Source organism: Danio rerio, chromosome 24 (genome assembly GCF_052040795.2).
Source record: "Danio rerio strain M-AB ecotype USA chromosome 24, GRCz13ab, whole genome shotgun sequence".
Classification (NCBI taxonomy): domain Eukaryota; kingdom Metazoa; phylum Chordata; class Actinopteri; order Cypriniformes; family Danionidae; genus Danio; species Danio rerio.
In genome coordinates this window covers 8,706,024-8,731,249 of record NC_141044.1, presented here as the reverse complement: position 1 = coordinate 8,731,249, position 25,226 = coordinate 8,706,024, and the positions used below count along the sequence as shown (strand labels likewise).

The window sequence follows — 25,226 nt, the reverse complement described above, 5'->3', positions numbered from 1 at the left end:
ATGAGTCATGACCGCAAGGACAAGATCTTGGGTACAAGCGGCTGAAATGAGTTTCCTTCTCAGGGTAAAAGGGCGCACCTTTATGGTTAGGGTGAGGAGCTCTGTCACCCAAGAGGAGTTCGCAGTAGAGCCATTGCTCCTCCACATAGAGAGAAGTTAGCTGGGGTGGCTCGGGCATCTGTTTCGGATGCCTCCTGTGGAGGTGTTCCAGGCATGTCCCACCGGGAGTAGGCCTTGAGGTAGACTCAGAACACACTGGAGGGACTATATCTCTCGGCTGGCCTGGCAACGCCTCAGGATCCCCCCGGAGGAGCTTGAGGAAGTGTCTGGGGAGAGGGAAGTCTGGGGTTTTCTCCTAAGACTGATGCCCCCACAACCCGACTCCGGAAAAGCAGTAGAAAATGAATGAATGAATGAATAAATGAATGAAAAAAGGTCTTAAAAGGTATTGAATTTAACTCTATGATATATATCCTGTGAGGTGTAATGTTGTTGGAGAATCTTATGTGAACAGACATACTGTATAGTACAATTCTGAACATACTGTATGACACACACACCCTAACATTTTAAACGTATCAGTTTATACTAGGATAAAGTATAAATCACGCCACCTAATTTTCCAATATTTTCGGAAATATGGTTATTGTTGAGTTGAAACGGTGCAATACCGCAGCATTTCCTCCGTGCATGTATTAACACACATCAACCTGCATGATTTATTTCAGGCTCAATATGAATGTCACTGTCCACAATATGAATGGCGCTTTATTGTCAGACACGATGTGTGTTTTTTATTGAAAGGATCAAGGTAAGACTAACATCGGCAACACATAAAACCTTGCGCTGTGGATAATTGCTTTTTCTCTGGTGATGCAAAGTGCACAGGAAGGCCTACGAATGAGCGTTTTCTCCATTTTATTGTGGCTCACAGCATTTGATATTAATGAGAAAACAGGAGTGAAAACACACCAACACAAACAGCAGCGGCGAACAAATCTTATAAACGGCCTCGTCAAATTGCATTTCACAAAACACTTACCTAAATTTCCCTGCACGTGCCTGCGATGAAAGCCACTCGCCTAAATCCACAGAGGGAAAAATTGAGGTGTGTTTTTATTTTGATTTTGCCCGAATTATTACCAGCACTGTACATTTCTCGGAGAAGAAAGAACGAGCGACTCGTTTTATAGGATTTAAAGCTGCCTACCTCTGCTCATTTTTGAAAATTGGTAATTTGTTGCCGCTGGACTAGTATTAAACAAGATCAGAAGCTTTGCTGCTGTAAGTATGAGAGGAAATCAAATGAAACTCAGGCCGCACATCAGAGAAGAGAGGAGCTGGAGCACAACTACTAACCCAAAGCACGATAAAGGACTTCAAAACATAATGCCAAGCAGTTTAGCCCTGACGTCTTTCATGTAAGCAGTCTACAATATGATTCAATTGACTGTTTCTTTGTTTATTCGTATTGTTTTGAAATGCAAATTACATTTTATACAATTCTTTTAGTCTTCTGACTTAAAAGAAAACTCTGGTCCAACTTTATATTAGGTGGCTTTAATTGCTATGTTCTAAAATCACATTTCACACAATAAAATTCGATAGAAATAATACGTATCACAAGCTATATTGTAGTATTCTGCTTTGTCTGTATTGTCATGAGCACACTTGTTTGTAGAGCAAGTAGTTTGACCTTTTTTTTGCTGTTTATTATTGAAGTTACTGAAGTTAACTTCAATAAGCTACTGAAGTTCTAAAACATTTGCAAAAACGAGTACACTTCCGCATTGAAGAAACATGTCAATAGTATTTGTAGAAAGTGTAGTAATTACAGCTGAAACTACATTCAGCCATTTTTAAATATTTCTAAATGTAAAAAAATGATATATATTATAATAATAAATTAATTAATTAAATGTTAGTAGTAGTAGTAGTACATACCCTGAAAAAGAACTCTTAAGAATTACATTAAAAAAAATTATCAAAACTATTTCCACAAATAAATTTCTAATAATTTTTACTGTCTTATATCAGGTTCAATTACCTTGTCAATATCGTATAAAATTTGCCTAATGGTTAACCCCCTGAATTAATTAAGTAAAAGTTAATTGATTATCTTTCATTTTGAGGTTAGAAGGAACAGAAGAAACACCGCCTTTGTCAATTTAAATAAAACGTATTAGTATGAATTAGTACATTTGGTGTAATTTAGTTTAATTAAGACACACATTTCCACTGACTTCTGAATGTTTTATTTTTACTTTTAAATGCAAACTGAACCCAAGAGCTTATTTACTTTAAAAATGCTTGCTGATCTCGAAAATAGTGTTAGCACAGCCAACTCTCTGAGTGAAGCATAGTAAAGCATGCTGTTCTGCAAGGTGGTAACCTCAAAACTATAAAACGTACTCAAAACTCTTCATAATCTTCAAACTAACAAAGATTAAACACAAACTAGCCCTTCTCTCGAATTTAAACACCTACAATTATTTTTATTTTCAAAATATTTTCCTTTTAATTCAATCTCTTGCAAAGCATGGCGGGAACTACACCTACATTATGCCTTATTCTTTATTAAAATGTACTTGATATTACTAACGATTAGAAAATATTTAAATATTACAAGCAAATTTAATTAGATTTGATTTATTAATTTAAAACAAAAGTAAAATTAATATTTAACACTTTCACACTCATTTAATTTATTACATGAGGTAAATGTGTAAATATGAATATATATATATATATATATATATATATATATATATATATATATATATATATATATATATATATATATATATTAGTTATCTTTAACACTTTTATATTATTTAATTTTATTTAATTTAATTTTATTTTATTTTATTTTATTTATTTTATTATTCATTCAATAGTTTTCCTTTGGCTTGGTCTCTGTTTCAGAGGTCACCACAGCAGAATGAACTGCCAATTATTCCAGCATATGTTTTTTTTATGCAGCGGATGCCCTTCCAGCTGCACCCCAGTATAGGGAAATAGATTATTATATTATATTATATTATATTATATTATATTATATTATATTATATTATATTATATTATATTATATTATATTATATTATATTATATTACAATTTTTAAAATTGTTAGAGTATATTTATTAGATTTGACTACACCAAAATTTAATTTCTTACACTGTAGTAGGCACTCATCTTTCTTCAACTTGTTCACTTTTTTGTAGATAATTTATTTTTTCTCTGTTTTGAGCATTTTTGCTGCCCAGAATTTCACACAATTTCATTTTACTTGGAATTCTAGAATCCGATAAATGTTTGATCCTCAATAAATCACTTTCAAGAGTTTCATTATGTAAAATTAAAAACGAATCTTGTAAATGTAAGCATGGCAGATCTGTGATAACCTCGGCCCCCCCGTCACATCACATTGTCTTCATGCACGGTTTTAATGTGATGTGTGAATGAGTGAAGCATATTACTGCCATCTAGAGAATCAGCAGAGATTTTGATGTTGCGTTTGATTTTTCTTCTTTCTTTTTTTGGCTGTGAAATGAGTGGGGCTCAGTGAGAGGTGTTGACAGTTCACAGCCAAGAGTTTATTGATAACTGCTGTCCCATTTGTTTGCATGGAAAATCCGTATGGAGTTGATGCTTTGCCCTATTGTATGACCTCTGAAAGTACAATGTGTGTGCCAACTAAACAAACATCAAAGAAACAGCTATAATAAGTATAGTAAGTAAACTCTACATGATGATAGTTGAGATTAGAAGCTAGTAAACAAAATCAATATTTTTTTTCTTGTTTTAAGAGACATTCTACCAGAAATGTACATTATCTTGAAATAAAAACGTAAATACAGTGACGAAAAATTTTTATCATTTCAAACATTATTGATCTGACCATATAGATAATATTCACCATAAAATGGTCTTTAAAAAATTAAAAACTACTTTTATTCTAGCTAAAATAAAACAAATTAGACTTTCTCTGGAAGAAAATAATATAATATAAAAATATAATTTAAAAAAATATATTATATTTATTATTATAAAACCACAGGAGGGCTATTAATTTTTACTTCAACTGCACAATGAAATAATATTCCAGATTAAATCCCTCATTCAGTGCATTGAAATATAATATAACTTACTTTATTAGTTCATCTAGCTTTATTTTGATGCACACACTTACACTTAGACAGTGTAAGCCATTACTGCCTCAGCTCTAAAACAGCTCAGACAGACAATAATGCATGTCTCAAGGCTTGTTGTAATCAGTGAACTGGGGATGCTGGGTAATGCTCAGAGAGCTGTTTATCTGAATGGGTTGAGCTCTTGTTCTTTCTCTTTGAGTTTTATTATATCCTCCTCATTTGATCCTCTCCCAGATTTACATATCAAACACCTCTGCCGGTTCAATAACCTTAAAGCACACATAACAAGTTCAAAGAACTAACAAAATGCAGCAAAGTGCAAGTATTGGTAAGTGAGCTCATTGGGGGCTTTAGAATAAAATAAGAGCTCGATGTCGGAAAACAGTTCTCCTCATGTGATCAGTTCTTTCTTTCTTTCTTTCTTTCTTTCTTTCTTTCTTTCTTTCTTTCTTTCTTTCTTTCTTTCTTTCTTTCTTTCTTTCTTTCTTTCTTTCTTTCTTTCTTTCTTTCTTTCTTTCTTTCTTTCTTTCTTTCTTTCTTTCTTTCTTTCTTTCTTTCTTTTATTTCTTTTCTTTCTTTATTAAATTAAATAATTAAATTATTTAAAAAATTAAATAATCTTTCAGTAGTAAAATATAAGTTCTAGTCGTGAATATTGTGTGTACACTTGCTGTTAAATAAAGTACAATTTATTTTAGTAATTTATTATAAGTAAATTTTGTGTGATTTGTATTTTTATACTCGTATAATGCAGAATTGCTGTATTATCTTCAAACATCTGTGTTGACAGAGCTTTTTTTTTGTCTAGTACTCCAACCTTTACAATCATATGATCTTGCAGAAATAATTGAATGTAATTTAATGTAATAATTGTAATAATTTAATGTGTTGATTTGGTGCTCAGTAATCATTGGTATTCAGTTAACAGTTCTTGTCTTTTTTTATCAATAGTGAAAACACTCTCAGAAATAAAGACACAAAATCTGTCTCTCCAGCGGTACCTTTTCTTATGGTACATTTTTTGTTGCTAAAAGGTATTTAAAGGTTCATATTAATACCTAAAAAGTACAAATGTGTACTCCATAGTACCTTAAAGCAACAAATGTGTACCCTAAATGCATAATGTCTACCTGTATGGTACAAAAAATGTACCTTTTAAAAGATACCACCTCTGTGACAGACTTTGTACCTTTATTTCTGAGCGTGTTTAACTTTTGAGGATCTATTTTAATGATCTAGGTGCAGATATTTTTTAATTTTTGTTTTTATATATCTTATAAGTTTTATTATGGTTTATGTATGAGTTAAAGGGCTAATTTGTTCATTCACTTTGGGGATATTTTGGATATTTACATAAGATATGCATTTAGATTATTAGCTGTAATATCTTAAAATTTTTCTTTAGATAAAGAAACATAAAAGAAAAATAAATTGTTCATCATTTTGTAAAAAAAAAAGTCTGTGATTTCAATGGTAAAATGCTATAAAAGTGCTGTAATATTCTGTAACCCGGTTAACAGTAAAAACACCTTCAATGGGCTCTATTTTAATGATCTTTTTTTTTTTTCATTTGTAAAGATATTTGTGTATTGCTGTACATCCTGTGTGTATTAAGCAATGTGTATGCATTAAAAGTGCACAACTAATGCACTCTGCGCTGGACTTTAGAGCAGCTTTCAGTCGTTCAATGGCACAGTCTAATTCAGTTCCTCAAAATAGCAACGCGCCAACAATGCACCTCCTTTATAGAGCAGCACACCCATGAGTTTACAAAGTGATGCAAATGGATTTGCTATTTAAACAATGTGGCGCAAAGCGGGAAAATTCAGCGTGTGTTGGTCTCAAAATAGCAACAAATCATGCCAACCACATCTTGTGCCTTATTGTGCCAAGTGTATGATAAGGCCGTTTACAGGAAAAGTTGGCGGTTTGTTCTGCTGTGGCGACCCCTGATTAATAAAGGGACTAAGCCAAAAAAACAAAAAATGAATAAATGAATTAATATTATTATTATTTTTTTTAGACACATTTTTACTTCGTTTTTTCTTAACAATAAGAAATGTTTTATTATATTATTATTAGCACATTAGAATTGAACCTTTTTTACAACACTGTTATGATGCATTTAATGGTCATTATAATCTTAAATCCTTGAAAGTTTTTAATATTTCGATTTTTATAAAATCGTATGAACATTTATATGCATTTATGTATGTATTATATCATATTTGCGTCAAATTACAAAGTAATAAATTGCTGCTTATGCAATATGTTTTTAATGCAGTGTCTATGAGGCTGCAAGTAAATTTGATGTTATTCTCTCCTCTAGCTGCCGTCATCAGTCTTACACTATTTGTTTTTCCTTTTACTGAAAGTCTTAATAACACCATCATGGAGCTTTTCTTTGATGATTTCAGCAAATAGGATTATAACAAAATTATTTGTTGTACTTTCTTTCTAAGTTTACTCAACCATGACGCCTTTCACTACTGAGAAACCTGGAAATGTGAAAAGGGTCTATGATTTCTGAATGATCTGAAATAATGGCTGCTGAAAATTTGCCATCATAATACTAAATTACGTTTAATATAAACATAATAAAATAGAAACAGTCATTTTAAGTTTAAAATGAGCCACACGTTTGGTGTCATGTTGGTAGGGAGACTGCTTCAGACTGGAACTGCCTACAGTGAGGCAGCTTTTGTTAATGGCTTACTTATGCTGTGACAGAAGTTGGGTTCAGTTTTTTTTTCTTGGATGTTACCTCTGAATGTTGCCTTGAGATGTCGTTTTGCAGTTTCTTTGCAGAGCATTTTTGTTAAAGATTCATATCTTAGTGAGAAGGACAGTGAATGTTTCTGCAAGTGTGTATTTAACGTTGCTGGAATGGTTTCCATGCATTCATGTGTTTGTTAATTACTGTGTATTTATGTTGCACTAATGTCATCCTGTCAACTAAATATTTTTTCCCTTTGTTCTCGTTTTGGGGAAACCTGCTTTAATCAAACTCAGTCTCACACAACAATTATATCTAATTAGCCCAATTATCAAGACTCTAATTACACTGAAATATACCCCCCAAATCTCATATCAATTATATCTGTGACTTTTCCTGTCCTAAAAAGAGGAAGATGAGGGGTCTGTGTTTCCTCCGGAGAATGAGCAATGCTTACCAAATTTGTTCCCATCTCCTTGTACAAAAGTCCTCTCCATCATTTCACAAATTGATTCCGTCTCCATTTGTTCCACTTTTTTTTTGCATCTTTACTTTGTCTTTGAGCTTCTTTGTCATTGGCTTTTTGCAAATCATTTTTACATATATTGCTTTTGAAATGATGGAAGCATACTGACACAGTAAACTAAAATATACAGTCATGCCTATTGAAATTGTAATTGTGAGCTCATGTTTTTGTGCGGTTGCAGTTTAGTTCATTTGAAAGGTTTTCAACATTTTTCAAAAATATCTAAACGCTAAAAATAAATGCTACATGGCTTGAAATTAACTTTTTTTTTTTTTTACTTGGTAGCACCGGTGCTTCCAACTTTAAATATTTGGACCAGAAAAGCACCAGAAAAAATTTAAGAGCACCAGAAAAAAACTTAGAAGCACCCACCAAAAATGAATGAGCACCGCTGCAAATTGTATATGAAGGGATTTATTCTACTTGTAAACAACATCAATTAGGACTAACAAAAACCAGAAACAACTAACTAACTAATGCTGTGATGACTTAATATTTGTGCAATAATTCCAAAATATGATTTATGTTTATATAGCTATAAACATAAATTCGTTTACATTGGCTTTGCTATAGTTTCATGCTAAACAATATGAAAAGTTATACATTATGAAGTAATGAGATAGAATAATTGTACTGTTCATTTTTTTCATATACAAACACAGGAAACATTAATGTAATAACCTAGAAAAAATATACCTTTAAAGCCAAGTGTCTCATGAGTTTATATGAGTCTATATCAGCATGCAAAATAAGGCAAAATAAATGTTTTCTGAGACTATATCGGTGTCCTACTTTCTCACCGTCAGAGGCATTTTCTCAAAAATGACCTCCCCAAACTAAAACAGTAACAGTTGCTGAAGAATTTATAAAACTAATAAGTTACCAATTATGTTGTCCCAACTCAAAATGATTGTGTGGAACTAAGCATTTTTACAGTGAAGAAAGTCAAACGCACTGTAACAAAGTCCTGGGTTCCACACAATCAATTTGTTTTGTCGCAACATGAAAGAATTAAGTTACTTTAAAGAGTGGATTGAACAAAAAATTATTAATTAACCCCCCCCCCCCCCCTTCTCAAAAAAAAAACAAGAGTTGTGTCATTTCAACTCATTTTAAATAAGTAGCAAACAAACAGCAAACATGTTTTGTTTTGTATAGGTTTGTGATAGTTGAAGTAGTGAGCAAACGATGGCAGAATTTAGTTTTAAGTAAACTATTCCTAGGTATTAAAATTGACTGATTACATACCCCTATATACATTTCTGGAGAGCACAAAATAAAATCCAGGAGCTACGTTTTTTTTGCAGTTTTTGTTGGCTGCTCTGAATGCTTTTTGAGATCTCAAATTTCTCTCGCGAGTGCCATTTGCACCGGCTGTTCTCACGTAAATCCCCCAGAGGCCACTGTCAACTGACTGACTGACCAATCAACTGACCCATCCTCCTCCTTCCCTAAACATAACTGATAGTGTTTTAAAACCCACAGACCCAATTCCATAAACCCAACCGACAGTGTTTTCAAAAAAAAAGAAAAGCCAGACATCCTGTTTTTTTTTTTTTTTTTTCTCCAGATTTTACCACATTCTTTCCCTGTTATTTACTTATTAATTTAACTTTTTGGCTTTTGTTTTTGTCTTGCCTACTTTCTTGAATTGTTCTTCGTCGAACTCAAACCTTGCATATCAAATCCTTCGATGTATGCGATGAACCACTGGACAAACTGACGAAATGCAGCCATACATTCCTCTGGCTACATAATTTGCGCTCTCCAGAAATGCATATAGGGCTACATTTTCAGAATGAGCTTGTGTTGATTAAAACTACATTAAAATGTACATTGAGTTAAAATCCTATATGAAATTACCTGATATAAATGTTCATTTTAAAACACTACCCTTTCAAATAGTCATGGTTTTCTATTCGCTAGTTGTTTGCATGTGGTCCGTATTATGTAACTAAATTGGATTGCAAATGGTATTTAACAATGGGTTTGAAGAACATTTGACTTTAACTCAATGCCGAATTTAAGCTAGTAGAATATTGTTTTACAAACATCAACCCAAAGCTTTCGTTAGTTAAATATGATAATTGTAGATCTCAGTAATTATCCTAGGGCTGTTGGTCGTGAACGCCAAGTTAACCATGTATAAGCAGAGCATGCCCGCAGTTTCACATCCCACGTTCCTCTGTCTTCAAGTCACAGGTCAATACATTCTGATGTAATACTGTGGGTAGTTTTGTCTGGAGGTGTGTGAAGTCACCTCAGGGGCTGATGGGCCCTTTCCTGTGCTGAGAGGCTCCTGGGAACCATCAAAACCCAACAAACGCACGCTAGACTTCCGTGACCAGGTTTGTATAGATGCCCTCTGACTTCACAAAAATCAAAACTGTCAAATCTGACGAGATGTTGGCCTGAGAACGGCTGACCGGTCGTGGTATAGTGGGCGGCCGAATCATGGTGTGTTTGTGTATTTTCCCATAGCCCTAGTTTCAAGTGCACTTCAGAGAACGAGGTGTCCAGCTGAATAGAAGGCCATGGACAGAAAGTTGAGCTGTTACTTCCAACAACATGTTCTAAATGTCCCGGGAGATTGCTGAACTAATAAATAACTGGAAAACTCAGATTAATATATAATTGTTTTCCATAAAATTGAATGCAAAAATAAACCGATGTAAATCAATGCGAGGCATGTTTGCATTGCTGAACCTTGAAAAAGAGAGACATTTTAGTTTACGCGTATTTAATGGCTGTATAAATAAGCATACAGTTTTAAAGTAGTATTTTTTGCCTGTGTAAATAAATGAATATGTCTGGCCCTATGAAGCAGTTTTGTTATTTATTTTAATCATAGTTTGTATTGTCTGTGATGCAAAGTGTGACAGACCCGTCAGTTTTGTTCCAGGCCAGTTTTATGTTGAGAAGTTCTTTAGTTTCCCCTGTTCAGGGTTGTGGTAGTAAATTTCCTGTTTTGTGGAATTCAGGGCACTATTTTGACGATCCATTCACACATTACAATACCCAAACGCATTATGGGCGTTTCAGAATCCACTTTTGCTATTTTAAGGACAAAAATATCCACCCTGTGCCGTGGCGCATGGTCTAACAGTGTTGAGCTTTTTCTCTTAATGAGTTATAGGTTTGTTTTGAGAATAAACCAATCAGAGTCTCATCTCTTATTCCCTTTAACAGTCAATTGCGTTAAGCCATAGCGCATTTGCTATTTACATGACAGACTTTGTAAGTGGAAAAACTGAGCATTTCACTAGTAAGAAAACAGTTAAACTGAGCATCTACAGCAGAGGTGTCAAACTCAATTCTTGGAGGGCCGAAGCTCTGCACAGTTTAGTTCCAACTCTGCTCCAACACACTTACCTGTAGGTTTCAAACAAGCCTGAAGGACTCAATTAGTTTGATCAGGTTTGTTTAATTAGGGTTGGAACTAAACTGTGCAGAGCTGCGGCCCTTTTGGAACTGAGTTTGACTCCTGTGGTCTACAGCGTAATAATAAGAGATGAGCCTCCTCATTCTTTACTTTCACTTTTATCTTTCGTGGATAGGAAATTTTGTTGTACGCACAGACATCCATTGGCCTATAAATAATTAATTTTGTTTGTTTAGCGCAGATATTTGTTTCAAAACTATTTCTAAATTCAGTTCTAATTTCCAGCAAATGAATAATTGAACAATAATAATGAAGTGTGGTCAAAAAACTTATATCCAAATACATATGCTATGCCCCATATGGTCTAAAACCTGACAGGTGGACAAATCTAAGCTTGTTTTTAATAAAACAAATATAAATATGCATATAATGAATAGTACTTAATAATAATAATAAAATTATACAAAAGCAAATTGTTATGAATAAACTGTAAAAGCTCCCAGAGATTAAGAAGGCATGGAGGCGGTGGTTTTTATATTTATGTTAGAAAATAATATATTTTTTAGTATTTTAATTCTTTAATTTCTTTTTTTTTCATATGTAAAGATATTTGCGTATTGCTGTACATCTTGTGTGTATTAAGCAGTGTGTAAGCGAGCCGCAGGATTATTATAGTTCCTCAAAATAGCAACCCGCCAGCAATGCACCTCAACACGCCTCCTTTTTTAAACCAGAACGCCTATGGGCGCACATGTGAGTGTGCATTTGCAAATGCATTTGCTGTTTAAACAGCATGGTGCAAAACATCAAAACGACTCTTGCGCCAAGCTAAAACTAGCAAACAATTGCTTCGCACCTTGCACCACTTTGCACCAGGTGTATGACAGGGCCCTCAGTGTTCACATTTGGATCAAAATAATAACAGTCTAGTGTGAATATGACACATTTCTAAATAGATATATTTTTATTCTTTTTTTTAAATAAAAAAATATTTTTTTTCTTTTTATTATGGTTTATTTATGAGTTAAAGGGTTATTTTTTTTGTTTGTTCGTTCATACATTTTGGGGATATTTTGAGATATTTACATATGATATGCATTTAGATTATTAGATGTATCCAGCTGTGATATATTTACATTTTTCTTTAGATACAGAAACATAAAAAAGACTGTTTACCATTTTGTAAAAAAATAAATAAATAAATAAAAAATAATAATAATCTGAGATTTCAATGGTAAAAATACCATAAAAATGCTACAGTTAAATTCAGTGCTAATTTCCAGCAAACAAATAAATGATCAATAATAATGAAGTGTGGTCAAAAAACTAGTTATCCAAACACACGTCCTATTATCCTATAATGAGGTGATGCATACGTCTCCAAAACCCGACAGGTGGATAAATCTAAACTTGTTTTTTATTAAAACAAATATAAATATGCAAATAATAAATAATACTTCTAATATTAATAGCATTATACAAATGCAAATTGTCTGAAACTGAAAAAGCCTCCCGAGATGAGGCGTGGAGGTAGTGGTTTTAATATTTATGTAAAAAATAATAAGTTTTGTAACATTTTAGTAATTTTTTTCATATGTAAAGATATCTGTGTATTGCTGTACATCCTGTGGATATTAAGCAATGTGTAAATGTTTGAACCTACATAGGTGCAAAACTAACACGCTCAGCACTGGACTTTAGACCAGCTTTTATTTAGCCAATGGTGTGGTCTATTTCAGTTCTTTCCAAAACCAAGGTGCCAATGATGCACCTTAACACACGTCCTTTCTTGACCGGCACACCCACTAAGTGATGCAAATGGATTAGCTATTTAAACAACGTGGTGCAAAATGTGAAAATTAGGGTTGCGCTGGTCTGAAATGGCAGCAAATTGTGCCATACACATCTTGCGCATTATTGTGCCGGTTGTATGGTAGTGTCCTATATATTAATAAATAAATAAAAATAAGAAAATTATTTCATGGTTTGTACCATATTTTTAAAGATAAAATACTGGCAACCACAGCTGTAAATCATATGAATTTTATTTTACTGTACTTTATTTTTAAATATAAAATCAAAACAAAAATAAATAAATAAATAATAATAATAATAATAATAATAATAATAATAATAATAATAATAATAATAATAATAATAATAATACTAATAAGTTAAATAAATAAATAAATAAATAAATAAATAAATAAATAAATAAATTCCCTTTTCTCATGGTTTTTCCTCAACTCAAGCAGTCCACATTTGCAATGATCTACCATATGAGGTTCTAAGCAAGTAAATCTATTATTACACCAGCCCCCATGAACAAATAGTTTATTTACCTCATTAATCATAAATTGGAAATGGAAATAAATGTGTTGGTATTTGAATACCTCTAATATTAATATTCAGCAGAAAACAGCATTAAAATAAACATAAATGCATCCAGTTTGTTTAAAAGTTCCACTTTTACCATTTTTCTCTCACCACATGTGCTACTATATTAATTAAATATCAAAGTTATTTCAGTTACTCGTTAGATGATACAATTCTATATTCATTTTAAACATATACTAGTAGATGTACATTTTCCATTCTAATTAAAAGAATAAAGCTATTAAAGGCGACACAGTGGCTCAGTGGTCATCACAGCAAGAAGGTCGCTGGTTCGAGACCAGGCTGGGTCACTTAGCATTTTTGTGTGGAGTTTGCATGTTCTCCCCATGTTCATGTGGGTTTTCTTCAGGTGCTCCAGTTTCCCTCACAGTCCAAAGGCATGCAGTATAGGTAAATTGTATGAACTAAATCGGCCAAAGTGTATGAATGTGAATGAGTGTGTATGAATATTGCCCTGTACTGGGTTGCAGCTAGAAGGGCATCCCCGGTGTAAAACACATGCTGGATAAATTGGTAGTACATTCCACTGTGGCGACCCCTTATGAAAAAAGAGACTAAGCCGAAGGAAAATGAATAATCTTATTTTTCTCATCCAAATTTTCTCCTCTAAATTTTTGTTTTTCAGCAAAAAAATAAATATCAATGGCATTTTTAGTGCGTCTTTTAGCATCCAAGTACATTTTCCAGCTCAGGATATGAAAATACTGTATCATGTTGCTGGGATTCAAGTTTTTTTGTTGGCTGTGGTGAGTTTATTATGGAAAAGGATTTGCAAAGACAGCAGTCTGTACAGATTTATTCATTGAATAGCAGTTTTTCTAAAAGGTTTAATTACGTCTTTCCTGTTCTGTCTTGTAAAATCACATCTATACATACTGTATAAACCTTAACAGCATTTCAATATTGTACATTTTGTACTAGTATGTAAAGATTGTCATGTAAACCAAGCTATGTAAACACAAACTAAAAATCTCAAATTTTGAATATAATTCAGATGAATTTGAAAATATAATGAAGTAAACGTTTACGTGCGTTTTGTTAGGATAATTTGTAAGCTGCGCATAATTTATTGGTTACGTTATTTTATATTTTTTATTTGTGTGGTTTATGGCCTAGTTGCATGCAAAAATAGTCTAATTTCATTTTAAAAGAACTGGCAGAAAGTTTGCTAGTTCTGGCCATGCTTTAATATTTTTTTTTTCTTCCAAATATCACTGGTGCAGAGATCGAGTTCGCATTAACTGATGATTCATTTCCTGCTGAAATCCACCAGAGCTGTGCTATGAAGCATTGAACTTGTGCCATGAAAGTAAGAAACTTTACGCCAAGCTTTTGCTGAATAACCTGCTGAAAAGCACTCTCAGTGGATTCAGGTGCATTCACAGACTTCAAGTTTCCACTGTGTTTATTAGACTCGGTGGGTCTGGGCACTACCAAGTGAGATTCCCTACCGATAAATGCAACCGGCCTATAAACATACACATGTTGCGCTGGCCTGGATTCAGCTTCCTCATGTACATGGGGTGTGGAAGAGCATTTGGATGCAAGATCCAGAAGACTGGAGGGGTTAATCAATCTGTGAAACGTTCATATACTCCATGCTTCTGTTTTTATAGAGACTCAAGCACTTCTTTCATATGTAGGCGCTTCAGTGCCTCGAAAGAAAAAAAAAAGGAGCGGTTAGCTATTAGTCAAACAAGATCCGCTAATTAAGTGGAACACATTTTTTCCCCCCTGTATTCGATTAGGTTAAAGTACCCCAGCGCCCATCTCCCCTCTGCTCTCAGCTGCAAATAATTCTGATAATTTGGCAGTGGCAAAATTCCTATTCTAATTATGAGCCGTATTCTAATTCTGCGGCAGTAATTCTCTTTTACTACACCCCGAATCTCCTCTTGCTGCCTTTTTCTCAATGAAACACATTTATGTGCATCTCACCCTGCCAGAAACAGGGAAATGGGCTTTGTTGTAAAATCTCGAGATGTGAAGATAATTATGGAAAAACAAGGCAAGATATAAATCTGTGTTGTATTGTAAAATATTTGTGGAAAACAGGATACAAGGGGCCAAAGAGAATGATATCCAAACTGCGCTAAAATATCTCTGTGGCTTTGTGGGAGGAGAGACCGTTGGGTTAAATGGCATCTGGGGACTGTTGGTTTAAACAGCACAATGATTATTGATTATTAAGCCATTTATTATGTGCTTGGGGCATTCGAAGATTTAAATTTGGTTACATTACATCCTGTTTTTGACACGAAAGCATCATCTTACTGTGACCTGGACAGATGTGATAGAGCTATTACAACCTGCATTATGGACCCTTTTCAATAGACTGTTATGACGTGTTTAACGATCATCAGCATCTTAAATCCTTCAACGTGCGTAGATTTATATGTACTTATGTATGTATTATGTCATCTTTGCATCAACTAACAAAACTGAATTACCTCTTGGGCGAGACGTTTTAAATTCAGCATCTATAAGCAGGACTGTAAATTTGTTGAGAAGTTGTTCTCTCTTCGGCGGCGCAGTGGGTAGCACGTTCGGTAGCAAGGTCGCTGGGTCGCTGGTTCGATCCTCGGCTCAGTTGCCGTTTCTGTGTGGAGTTTGCATGTTCTCCCTGCGTTTGCGTGGGTTTCCTCCGGGTACTCTGGTTTCACCCACAGTCCAAAGACATGCGGTATAGGTGAATTGGGTAGGCTAAATTGTCCATAGTGGATGAGTGTGTGTATGTGTGGATGTTTTCCAGAGATGGGTTACGGCTGGAAGGGCATCCGCTGCGTAAAAACTTGCTGGATAAGTTGGCGGTTCATTCCGCTGTGGCGACCCCAGATTAATAAAGGGACTAAGCCGACAAGAAAATGAATGAATGTTCTCTCTTCTTGCTGCCGTTATCAGTCTCACACTATTTTTATTTTTACTTTTTCTGAAAGTCTTGATAACACCATTGTGGAGTTTTTCATTTATTTTTTTGTTATTTTTTCATCTAATAGGAGTCTTAAAATATATATTTATTCTATTTTCCAATTCGCTACGCTTTAAGTTTAGCAACAATGCAACTATGGTGACTTCTGCTACTGAGAAACCTGGAAATGTAAAAAAAAAGGTCCATTGTTTTTATTTTATTTCAAAACATCAGTCAATAAAGTATGTGCAAATAAAGCACCATTTCCATCCAATGAATCAAAAATCTTTTCCATCCACTGAGTATTATATCTAGCACATTTTCAGTTGTGTAGCAAGCTAAACATGTCAGAATGTGCAATGTTAAATGCATGCAAGGATCACTGCTCTCACTCTCTTCTGTGCTTTGTCCTAAAGCAACTACGGTGCTCGGCCGGTGGGGTGCAGGACTAAAACATACTTACAAGATATTTCAGACTGAATATTCAAATGTGAATATAAAACCAACTTCACCTCAGTAAAGCAGAATAGATGGAATAGCGCTGTTTATGTATGTTACTGTATGTATGTTTAAACTAAATAAAAAAAATCTACATTATCGATGCTGTAAATCACAGGTGTCAAACTCAGTTCCAAAAGGGCCGCAGCTCTGCACAGTTTAGTTCCAACCCTAATTAAACACACCTGATCAAACTAATTGAGTCCTTCAGGCTTGTTTGAAACCTACAGGTAAGTGTGTTGGAGCAGGATTGGAACTAAACTGTGCAGGACTTCGGGCCTCCAGGAATTGAGTTTGACACCCCTGCTGTAAACACTCTCTTTTGAAATTGAAAAGTCACATCAATCTTTTGGAAGATTTCAGTTGCTGAACAACACTTCAGTGCATATAACCCATTCGTAAAACAACATAATCAACATAAGCTTTGTGCGACTAAAAAAGTTTTAAAACATAAGATAACTTGTCTAAAAGAAATACTTCAGCCATGGTGCCATCCTTCCTCCAGCATGCAAAAGTAACTCCAACATTGATTTAGGATTTTAAAAGGTTTTGATTCAGCATTTGTTTCTACCGCATTCACTTGTAGGGATGGTATACAGTTTGACCCAAAGAATGACCAGTCTGTCAGATGAAGAAGAGCCGGAGATTCAAATTAATAAATGAAGTTTACTGAAGATCGTTTGCAATTTCACCAGCTTAAACACTCGCAATGAGTTCCTAGGCCGCTCTGACTTACAGTACAACAATGCAGCAATTATACTCTTTACACAAGTCCAGAAAAGGTGGGATCCAGGTAAACAGTTCTCATTGGTTACAGCAAAAATAGACAATTCTAAATCCGTGCTTCAATTAAGTATTGTATCTAGCTCCAGATATGGATGGCCTGAATGTGTGCGTCAAGGAAAAATTGTATCTAACTCCAGATAGGGCTGGCGACATGGTTCCTAGGGGTCAGGCCAAACCTAGCGAGCTGATCACGAGCTGATCTACGTACGACCTGTAAAAAGCTAAACCATGGATGCAATAGAAGCAAGAGACAATCTGTTGTGGAAACTAAAGGTTGTTTCTTGTACGTTCAGCTGTTTTATCAGACTAGTTCCATCAACATTCGGCTACAATATCCTCACCACACACAATGTCTATCTAACATAAAAAGGACTTACTCTAAAAATAATTAACAATCAAAACGGCTTAATTACTGTAGACAATATTATGACTAATAGAAACAGGTCTTTTCCCCCTCCTCAGCATCAGTAATTCCGTTCAGAGGGACATAGGGAGAGAGAGAGAGAGGTCTCCATGACCTATGACCTGGTTTTTGTGTGTTTCCTGAAAACAAAGTTAAAATAGACAGGCAAAGAGAGGAGCAAGGACAATGACCATTCTTACATGAAGCAGTGTGTTACTTATTCATCGGTTCAAATCAATTTCAAAGTTAAATGCTCTTTCAAATAATCAAATAATTATATTTAATAAAAAATAATGAGCAACAGGATGATGAGAAAAGGATAATCGTTGATCCATGCTGAGATGGATTGGAAGGTATAAATCCGAATCCTTCACACTCTTTTGGGTATATGCACGTGCAAATGATGGATCAGTCTGCTTGAACAGAGCTATGCAGGTGTACAAATCTACATTTGTTAACAGACAGTTTGGACTACTTATCAGAGTATAACTCTGTTATACTTAACATTTTTTTGTCTTAAAAAATTTAAATACATTTAGATAATTTACTTTAACCATTGCTATTGGAACGTGAAGAGAAATATTTCTGAAGACAATCACGTACCGCACCTTTATGCTGTCCCGATACACCTATTTTATCACCACATGATCTGTTAAAAAAGTCACATGAGTTTTTCGTTTTGCATAATGGAATTTATTTGGTAAATTAGCAGATAAAAAGTTGATGTTTCTCAGTTTTTCACATACATTTTGGTCACACTTTATAATAAGGCTTCATGAGTTCATCTTTTTGCAAACATGATGTAATAATGACAATGATTGTACTGCATTAATCATAGTTCAGCATTTACTAATGCAATAACATCTTAATGTTTGCTTGTTAACTGTCAAAATCACCAGCGATCTAATCCTGGCAGATTGCTGAAGGACTGCAAATCCACTGGTGTATGGACTACAAGTTCCAGTCATGCACTTCTCTCACACACCTGGCCTAGACCACCCCATGGTTGCAAAAAGACATAGCTGATTCATTTAGGGCTAATTACACAGACTATTTATACATCTCTCAAACACACACACATTGCTGAGTCTTGTTTTACAGATTTGTGACATTATGACGTTTTCCTTGCCTTGCCTTGCCTTGCTTTGCCATATTTTTGACCCTCGACTTGTTTGTTTGTTTATGTTGTCCGCTGTCTGCCTGTACTGACCTACCGCCTGTGTTTTGGACTACGACTCTGGATTTGCTAGCATAAATCTGTCTGCTCCTGATTGCGACCGTTGCTCGCCTAACCATTCTCAATAACCCTGCGTTTAGATCCGCACTCCCTTTACTGAAAAAAATGCTGTCTGCAAAGTTGTTGCAAACAATTTATTTGTGTTGAATTTAAACAAACACATTAAATTTAGTAATGTACAACTTAATTTGTTTGTTTAAAATCAGCCCAAATATGTAGTTTGCCACCCCTTAACTTAAAAACGTTTAGTAAATCCAAGGAATCATCCTTGAATTATTTTTTCAGTGTTGTCAGCGTCCGCTTCACATTACATTAACAATAGAACAACTGTATTTTCATTAACTAACATGATAAAATCCAGCAATACATGTATTGTTTGTTCATATTCGTGAATGCAGTAGCTAACATTAATTGTAAAGCAACATCTAATTCTTTTAATTAAAAATGTGCATTTTGGTATTTCCATAAAGCATCTTTTTATGCGATTTTCCAAAATGCGCATAAACATATGTGCATGGAAAAATAGCTCGTGGCTGATTGTCACAACATAACATCATCATAAACAGTTATAATGTATGATTGTGCATATAATATGGCTTGGTTCCAATTGGTTGCATGTATTATGTAGATGTGGGATTTTGAAGTTTGCATAGAGATGTGAAGTAGAATGTTCTACACGTCTCCAGATCTCTTCTCTGTGATAACTCTTAACTCTCAGAATAAAGCCGCGCTGTCTCTCTTCTCATGCGCATTGCTTCAGATCGACATGACATCAAAGCTGTGCTTCTCATTGCTGTCTGTTAGTGAATGTTATCCACTTGGGATCAGTTGTGTAAAATTCAACCTTTTGTGCAAAGGGTTGTTAATGTAAACACTCTGACTATACCAAATCTTACATTATGCTGTCAATCACCATCCACCTCTATTTTCAACTGTTTATATGTTCTGGTAAAAATGCTTGCACAAATCCACTGGCATTAACTTAAGCCGGGGTAAAACAAAGAGGCTCAGACATGACTTTTTTATGTATTAATGCTTTAATTAGAAAACAGAATGACACTGAGCAAAATAGCATGGCTCCAAGTTATCATGCTGGAAAGTGTATTGAGTCAGGCTTATATAAAATAAAAACATTTATGTATGTATGTATGTATGTATGTATGTATGTATGTATGTATGTATGTATGTATGTATGTATGTATGTATGTATGTATGTATGTATGTATGTATGTATGCATGCATGCATGTATGTATGTATGCATGCATGCATGCATGTATGTATTCATTCATTCATTCACTTGTCCAGTAGTTTTTGCTGAATAATCTGTTCATTAACACTGTAAGTGGCCGAAACCATTTTTAAATGGGGGGCACAGAACCAGTCAGGGGTCCCATGTGAAATCTACACAGTACAGTAATTTTATTTTGCACAATTTCTAATTCTCATGATCATCAGCGATCTAATACTTTCAGATCGCTGGAGAACTACACTTTTGTCACTGAACTGTACTACAAGTACCATTATTCACCTCACACACACCAGTTCCTGATTCCCTCTAATTACACAAGACAGCTGGTAACTCATCACGGACTGATTACCTGGACTTTGTTCACCTCTCTCTCTCTCTCTCTCTCTCTCTCTCTCTCTCTCTCTCTCTCTCTCTTTCTCACATGCACGCACACACACACACAGGTTGTCAGGAGTTTTGTTATTGTAACACCATGAAGTGTTTTCTTGTCTTCCCTTGCCTTGTTTAGCTGTGTTTTGACCCTTTGCCTTGTTTTATTGTTTCCGTTGTTTTCACCACCTGTCCTGACTGTTCGCCTGCTTTTCTGACTATGCTTCTGGATTACCCCTAGGATACTGTTTGTACCCGTTTGACCATTGCCTGCCTGACCATTCTTTGTTTAAACTTGTTTGCGGATCCTCAACTCTGTTGTCCAGTTTCCCTTCCGTCACACGAATGACTGGAGCCTTTATTAGATAAGAGGTTTTATAATCGTTTTCAAACTAAATAACACTCAATGGAAATATTATTCATATTCATTATGCATAGTCTTAATATTCATGTTGTTATTGAACATAAAATTTTTTAATCATTCTGCAGAGATCTGTATCATTCTGCAGGGATCTTTTATACCAGCCTTGATAGATTGGATTTATATATTACATTTGTACATTAAAACAATACTAAAACTAAGCAGACATGTCAACACAAGAAAACATGAGGTAAAATATTAGGTTGTTCACACATCAACTATGATTGAAAGGATACTCCAAACTCCAAGTTAGAAAAAAGTGACATATTCTGCAAATAAAGAAGGCTTTAAGTGCCTCTAGATCTGAATCTGTAACTAAAGGCACAGATACAGTACATGGGTCTAAGGGCCGCTGTTCATTGCCTCATACTCTAGATTAGGCGTGCTCAAACCTGTTCCTGGAGATCGACTTTCCTAGAGAGTTCAGCTCAAACCCTGATCAAACACACCTGAATCAATTAATTAGGACCTGAACAGCACTTGATAATTACAGGCAGGTGTGTTTAATATAGGTAGCAACTGAAATCTGCAGGAAGGTCGATCAGCAGGAACAGGGTTGGTCACCCCTGCTCTAGATCATAGTTTAATGTAATGTGCTGCATGTTTGTGTAGAAAAGAGTGTGTAGAGTTGGATTTTGATCACTGGAACTGTAATTAGTTCATTTTTGGCTTGGTGCCTTATTTATCAGGGATCACCACAGCGGAATGAACCGGTTAATATTCCAGAATATGTTTTACAAAGCGGATGCACTTCCAGCTGCAACCCAGTACTGAGAAACATTCACACCCACAATCATACACTACGATCAATTTAGTTCATCCAGTTTACCTGTAGTGTATGCGTTTGGACTGTGGGGGAAACCAGAGCACACGGGAAGAACATGCAAACTCCACACAGAAATGCCAACTCGTCCAGCTGGGACTCAAACCAGGGAACTTCTTGCTGTGAGGTAACAGTGCTAACCACTGAGCCACCATGCTGCCAACTATAATACAACCAAACAATAAATGTGAACTCACTCCTATCCACAGCACAAACAATGCAGGTTGCATTACAAATGCAATTAGAGGTTTGCTCATATTACTCACCCGTACTGAGAACTATCGTAATAGTAAAAAGTCTAAATGTAACAGCATGAGATGGATGTAATACATTCGGTTCTTTTCTGTGCCACATTTAAAGCAGGCGCACACATGCAACACTTTCTTTAAAACAAACCTCAAGAGACGGAGCTATAGCAATAAAAATCAGTTTTGTGGCAATAACAGATTTCAAATTGCATTAGACGTTTTCTCTTGAAAAGCCACTCAGTGCAGGCGGCTAAAAATATATCTGTTCATATATCATTGATACGTTCATTAGAGAGGCGATGCAAGTCAGGATTTATTTGCCATGGTAGCATAATGCAGCTTGACAGGGAAGCGTCCCTGACACGTTAACTCTGTCTAGGTTGTTGTAGATGTACAGAAAGACATTTGGGGTTGTGTGGATGTAATGTTTGTTTTGTTAAATGCTATCTCTTGTTATTTGTGATTGCTTAAATTTGGCAAACAGACTTAGGTAAGTTCATTTTCAACCATAAACAATAATTCAATTCATGTATTTACTATTAAGGGTAAATACTGTAACAAAGAACGATGCTTGAATAGCATTTCATAATCATAGTTTAACATTTATTGTGCCATATTGTCAAGTGTAAAAAAACAGTTTAAACTATTTATACTACATTAAAAGCTGGTCACTTTATTAGGTACACCTTACTGGTATCGGGTTGGACCCTCTTTTGCCTTCAGAGCTAGATTCAAGAAGGTACTTGAAATATTCCTCAGAGATTTTGGTCCATATTGACATGAAAGCATCACACAGTTGCTGCAGATTTGTAGGCTGCACATTCATGATGTGAATCTCCCATTCCACCACATCACAAAAGTGCTCTATTGGATTGAGATCTGGGGGCTGTGGAGGCAATTTTAGTACAGTAAACACATTGTCATGTTCAAGAAACCATTCTGAGAATATTATTTATGATATGGCGTGTTATTCTGCTGGAAGTAGCCATCAGAAGATGGGTGCACTGTGGTCATAATAGGATGGTCAGCAACAATGCTCAGGTAGGCTGCGGCCTTGACACGATGCTCAATTGGTACTATTAGGCCCAAAGTGAGCCAAGAAAATATCCCTCACACCATTTCACCACCACCACTAGCCTGAATTATTGATACAAGGCAGGATAGATCGATACTTTCATGTTGTTAATGCAAAATTCTGACCCTACCATCCAAATGCTGCTGAAGTCATCATCAAACCAGGCAACGTTTTCCCAATCTTCTATTGTCCTTTTTTTTTTTTTTTGAGCCTGTGCAAACTGGCATTTTCACCTACAGAACTGCCACTCACTGGATATTTTCTCTTTTTCAGACCATTCTCTGTGAACCCTAGACATGATTGTGTGTAAAAAAATCCCAGTAGATCAGCAGTTTCTGAAATACTAAGACCAGCCTGTTTGACACCAACAACTATGCCATGTTTAAAGTCACTTAAATCACCTTTCTTCCCCATTCTGATGCTTTGGTTGAACTGCAGCAGTTCGTCTTGACCATGTCTAAATGCTTAAATGCATTGAGTTGTATGGGATTTGCTGATTAGAAATTTGCGTTAACGAGCAGTTGGACAGGTGTACCTAATAAAGTGGCCGGTGAGAGTATATGACTATATGAATAGAGATTTCTTGAGTATGGATGACTTAGAAATACATGTTATCAACACTTTTCTACAAAAAAACTAACTATTGTTTTAAATGTGTTATGGTGACTAACATTGATGTAGTTTGGCAAAACTTTCATAGAAATGTAGTATATATATATATATATATATATATATATATATATATATATATATATATATATATATATATATATATATATATATATATATATATGTATGTATATATATGTATGTATATATATGTATGTATATATATGTATGTATATATATATGTATGTATATATATATATATATATATATATATATATATATATATATATATATATATATATATATATATATATATATATGTATGTATATATATGTATGTATATATATATATGTATATATATATATATATATATATATATATATATATATGTATGTATGTATGTATGTATGTATGTATGTTTGTATATATATATATATATATATATATATATATATATACATACATACATATATATATATATACATGTATATATATATATATATATATATATATATATATATATATATATACATACATATATATATATATATATATATACATACATATATATATATATATATATATATATATATATATATATATATATATATATATATATATATATATATATATATATATATATATATATATATATATATATGTGTATATATAAAAATAAAAGGTATTTATGCACTATATGTCCATTAGTGAGAAGCTGGAAAAATAAACAAACAAACACATGTTTTGCTATTAAACTGCTTATCCATATGCTTATTATTTCCAGATCAGATCGGCACAAGTCGTCTTCTGTATGTTGTGGGACAGCCGAGAGAACACGTCTTGCCGTGCGTCTCCTTCCATCACTGCTAGGTTTGTCCTGCCGCCCACGACCTCGTCTGTCTCAGATTAGTCTGAGCCTTTTCCTCTTCAGTTTAATGTGGTTTCCCCGCTTGTACCTGCACTACTGTAGCCAGTGGATCTTCCTGCAGACTCAACAAATCCCCATCAACAGGTGACCCTCCACACAAAACACTCACTTCCAAACACAGTGTCAAGCTCATCATTATTCCAAACACACAAATACATGCAGAATTATTCCAGGAGAGGGAACGCTGACCTTTACAAATGTCTGCTTATAGTACAATAATTATAGTTATAGTACAATAATTATAGTACAATAATTCACTGAAAACACACACATACACACATATATGCATGCAGGTGATTCATACACTGTTGTCATATGTTGTGTGTGCATTTATATGCATGCATACAAGCACACACTGGCACAACATAATGCTTATTTAAACTTTACAGCCTCGTGAGGAGAAAGTCAGTTGATTTAAGCATGTGGTGGTAGAGGCCTACGTTTTCTTATTTGGAAAGAATTCATTGTGTGGACAGCATTTCATCACAACCCCTGT

General features: G+C 34.5%; 1 protein-coding gene across 14 annotated transcripts in view; it reads left to right on the top strand.

Moving 5' to 3' along the window:
• The window catches only part of ofcc1 (orofacial cleft 1 candidate 1), a 202,358-nt gene that overhangs the window by 96,772 nt on the left and 80,360 nt on the right, over positions 1–25,226 (top strand). For 11 of the 14 annotated variants that reach the window (XR_015524744.1, XR_015524745.1, XR_015524746.1 and 8 more), the window contains one exon: positions 24,587–24,814. Coding sequence is in view for 8 of the 14 variants with exons in the window: in XM_087309188.1 (XP_087165314.1) it covers positions 24,587–24,814 (228 nt within the window). In the remaining 6 variants the exon portion in view is untranslated. Of the gene's footprint in view, positions 1–728; positions 1,625–9,591; positions 9,744–9,876; positions 10,215–24,586; positions 24,815–25,226 lie in introns of those variants that run through there. The other 3 variants (XR_015524748.1, XR_015524749.1, XM_087309193.1) reach the window with 3 other exon arrangements.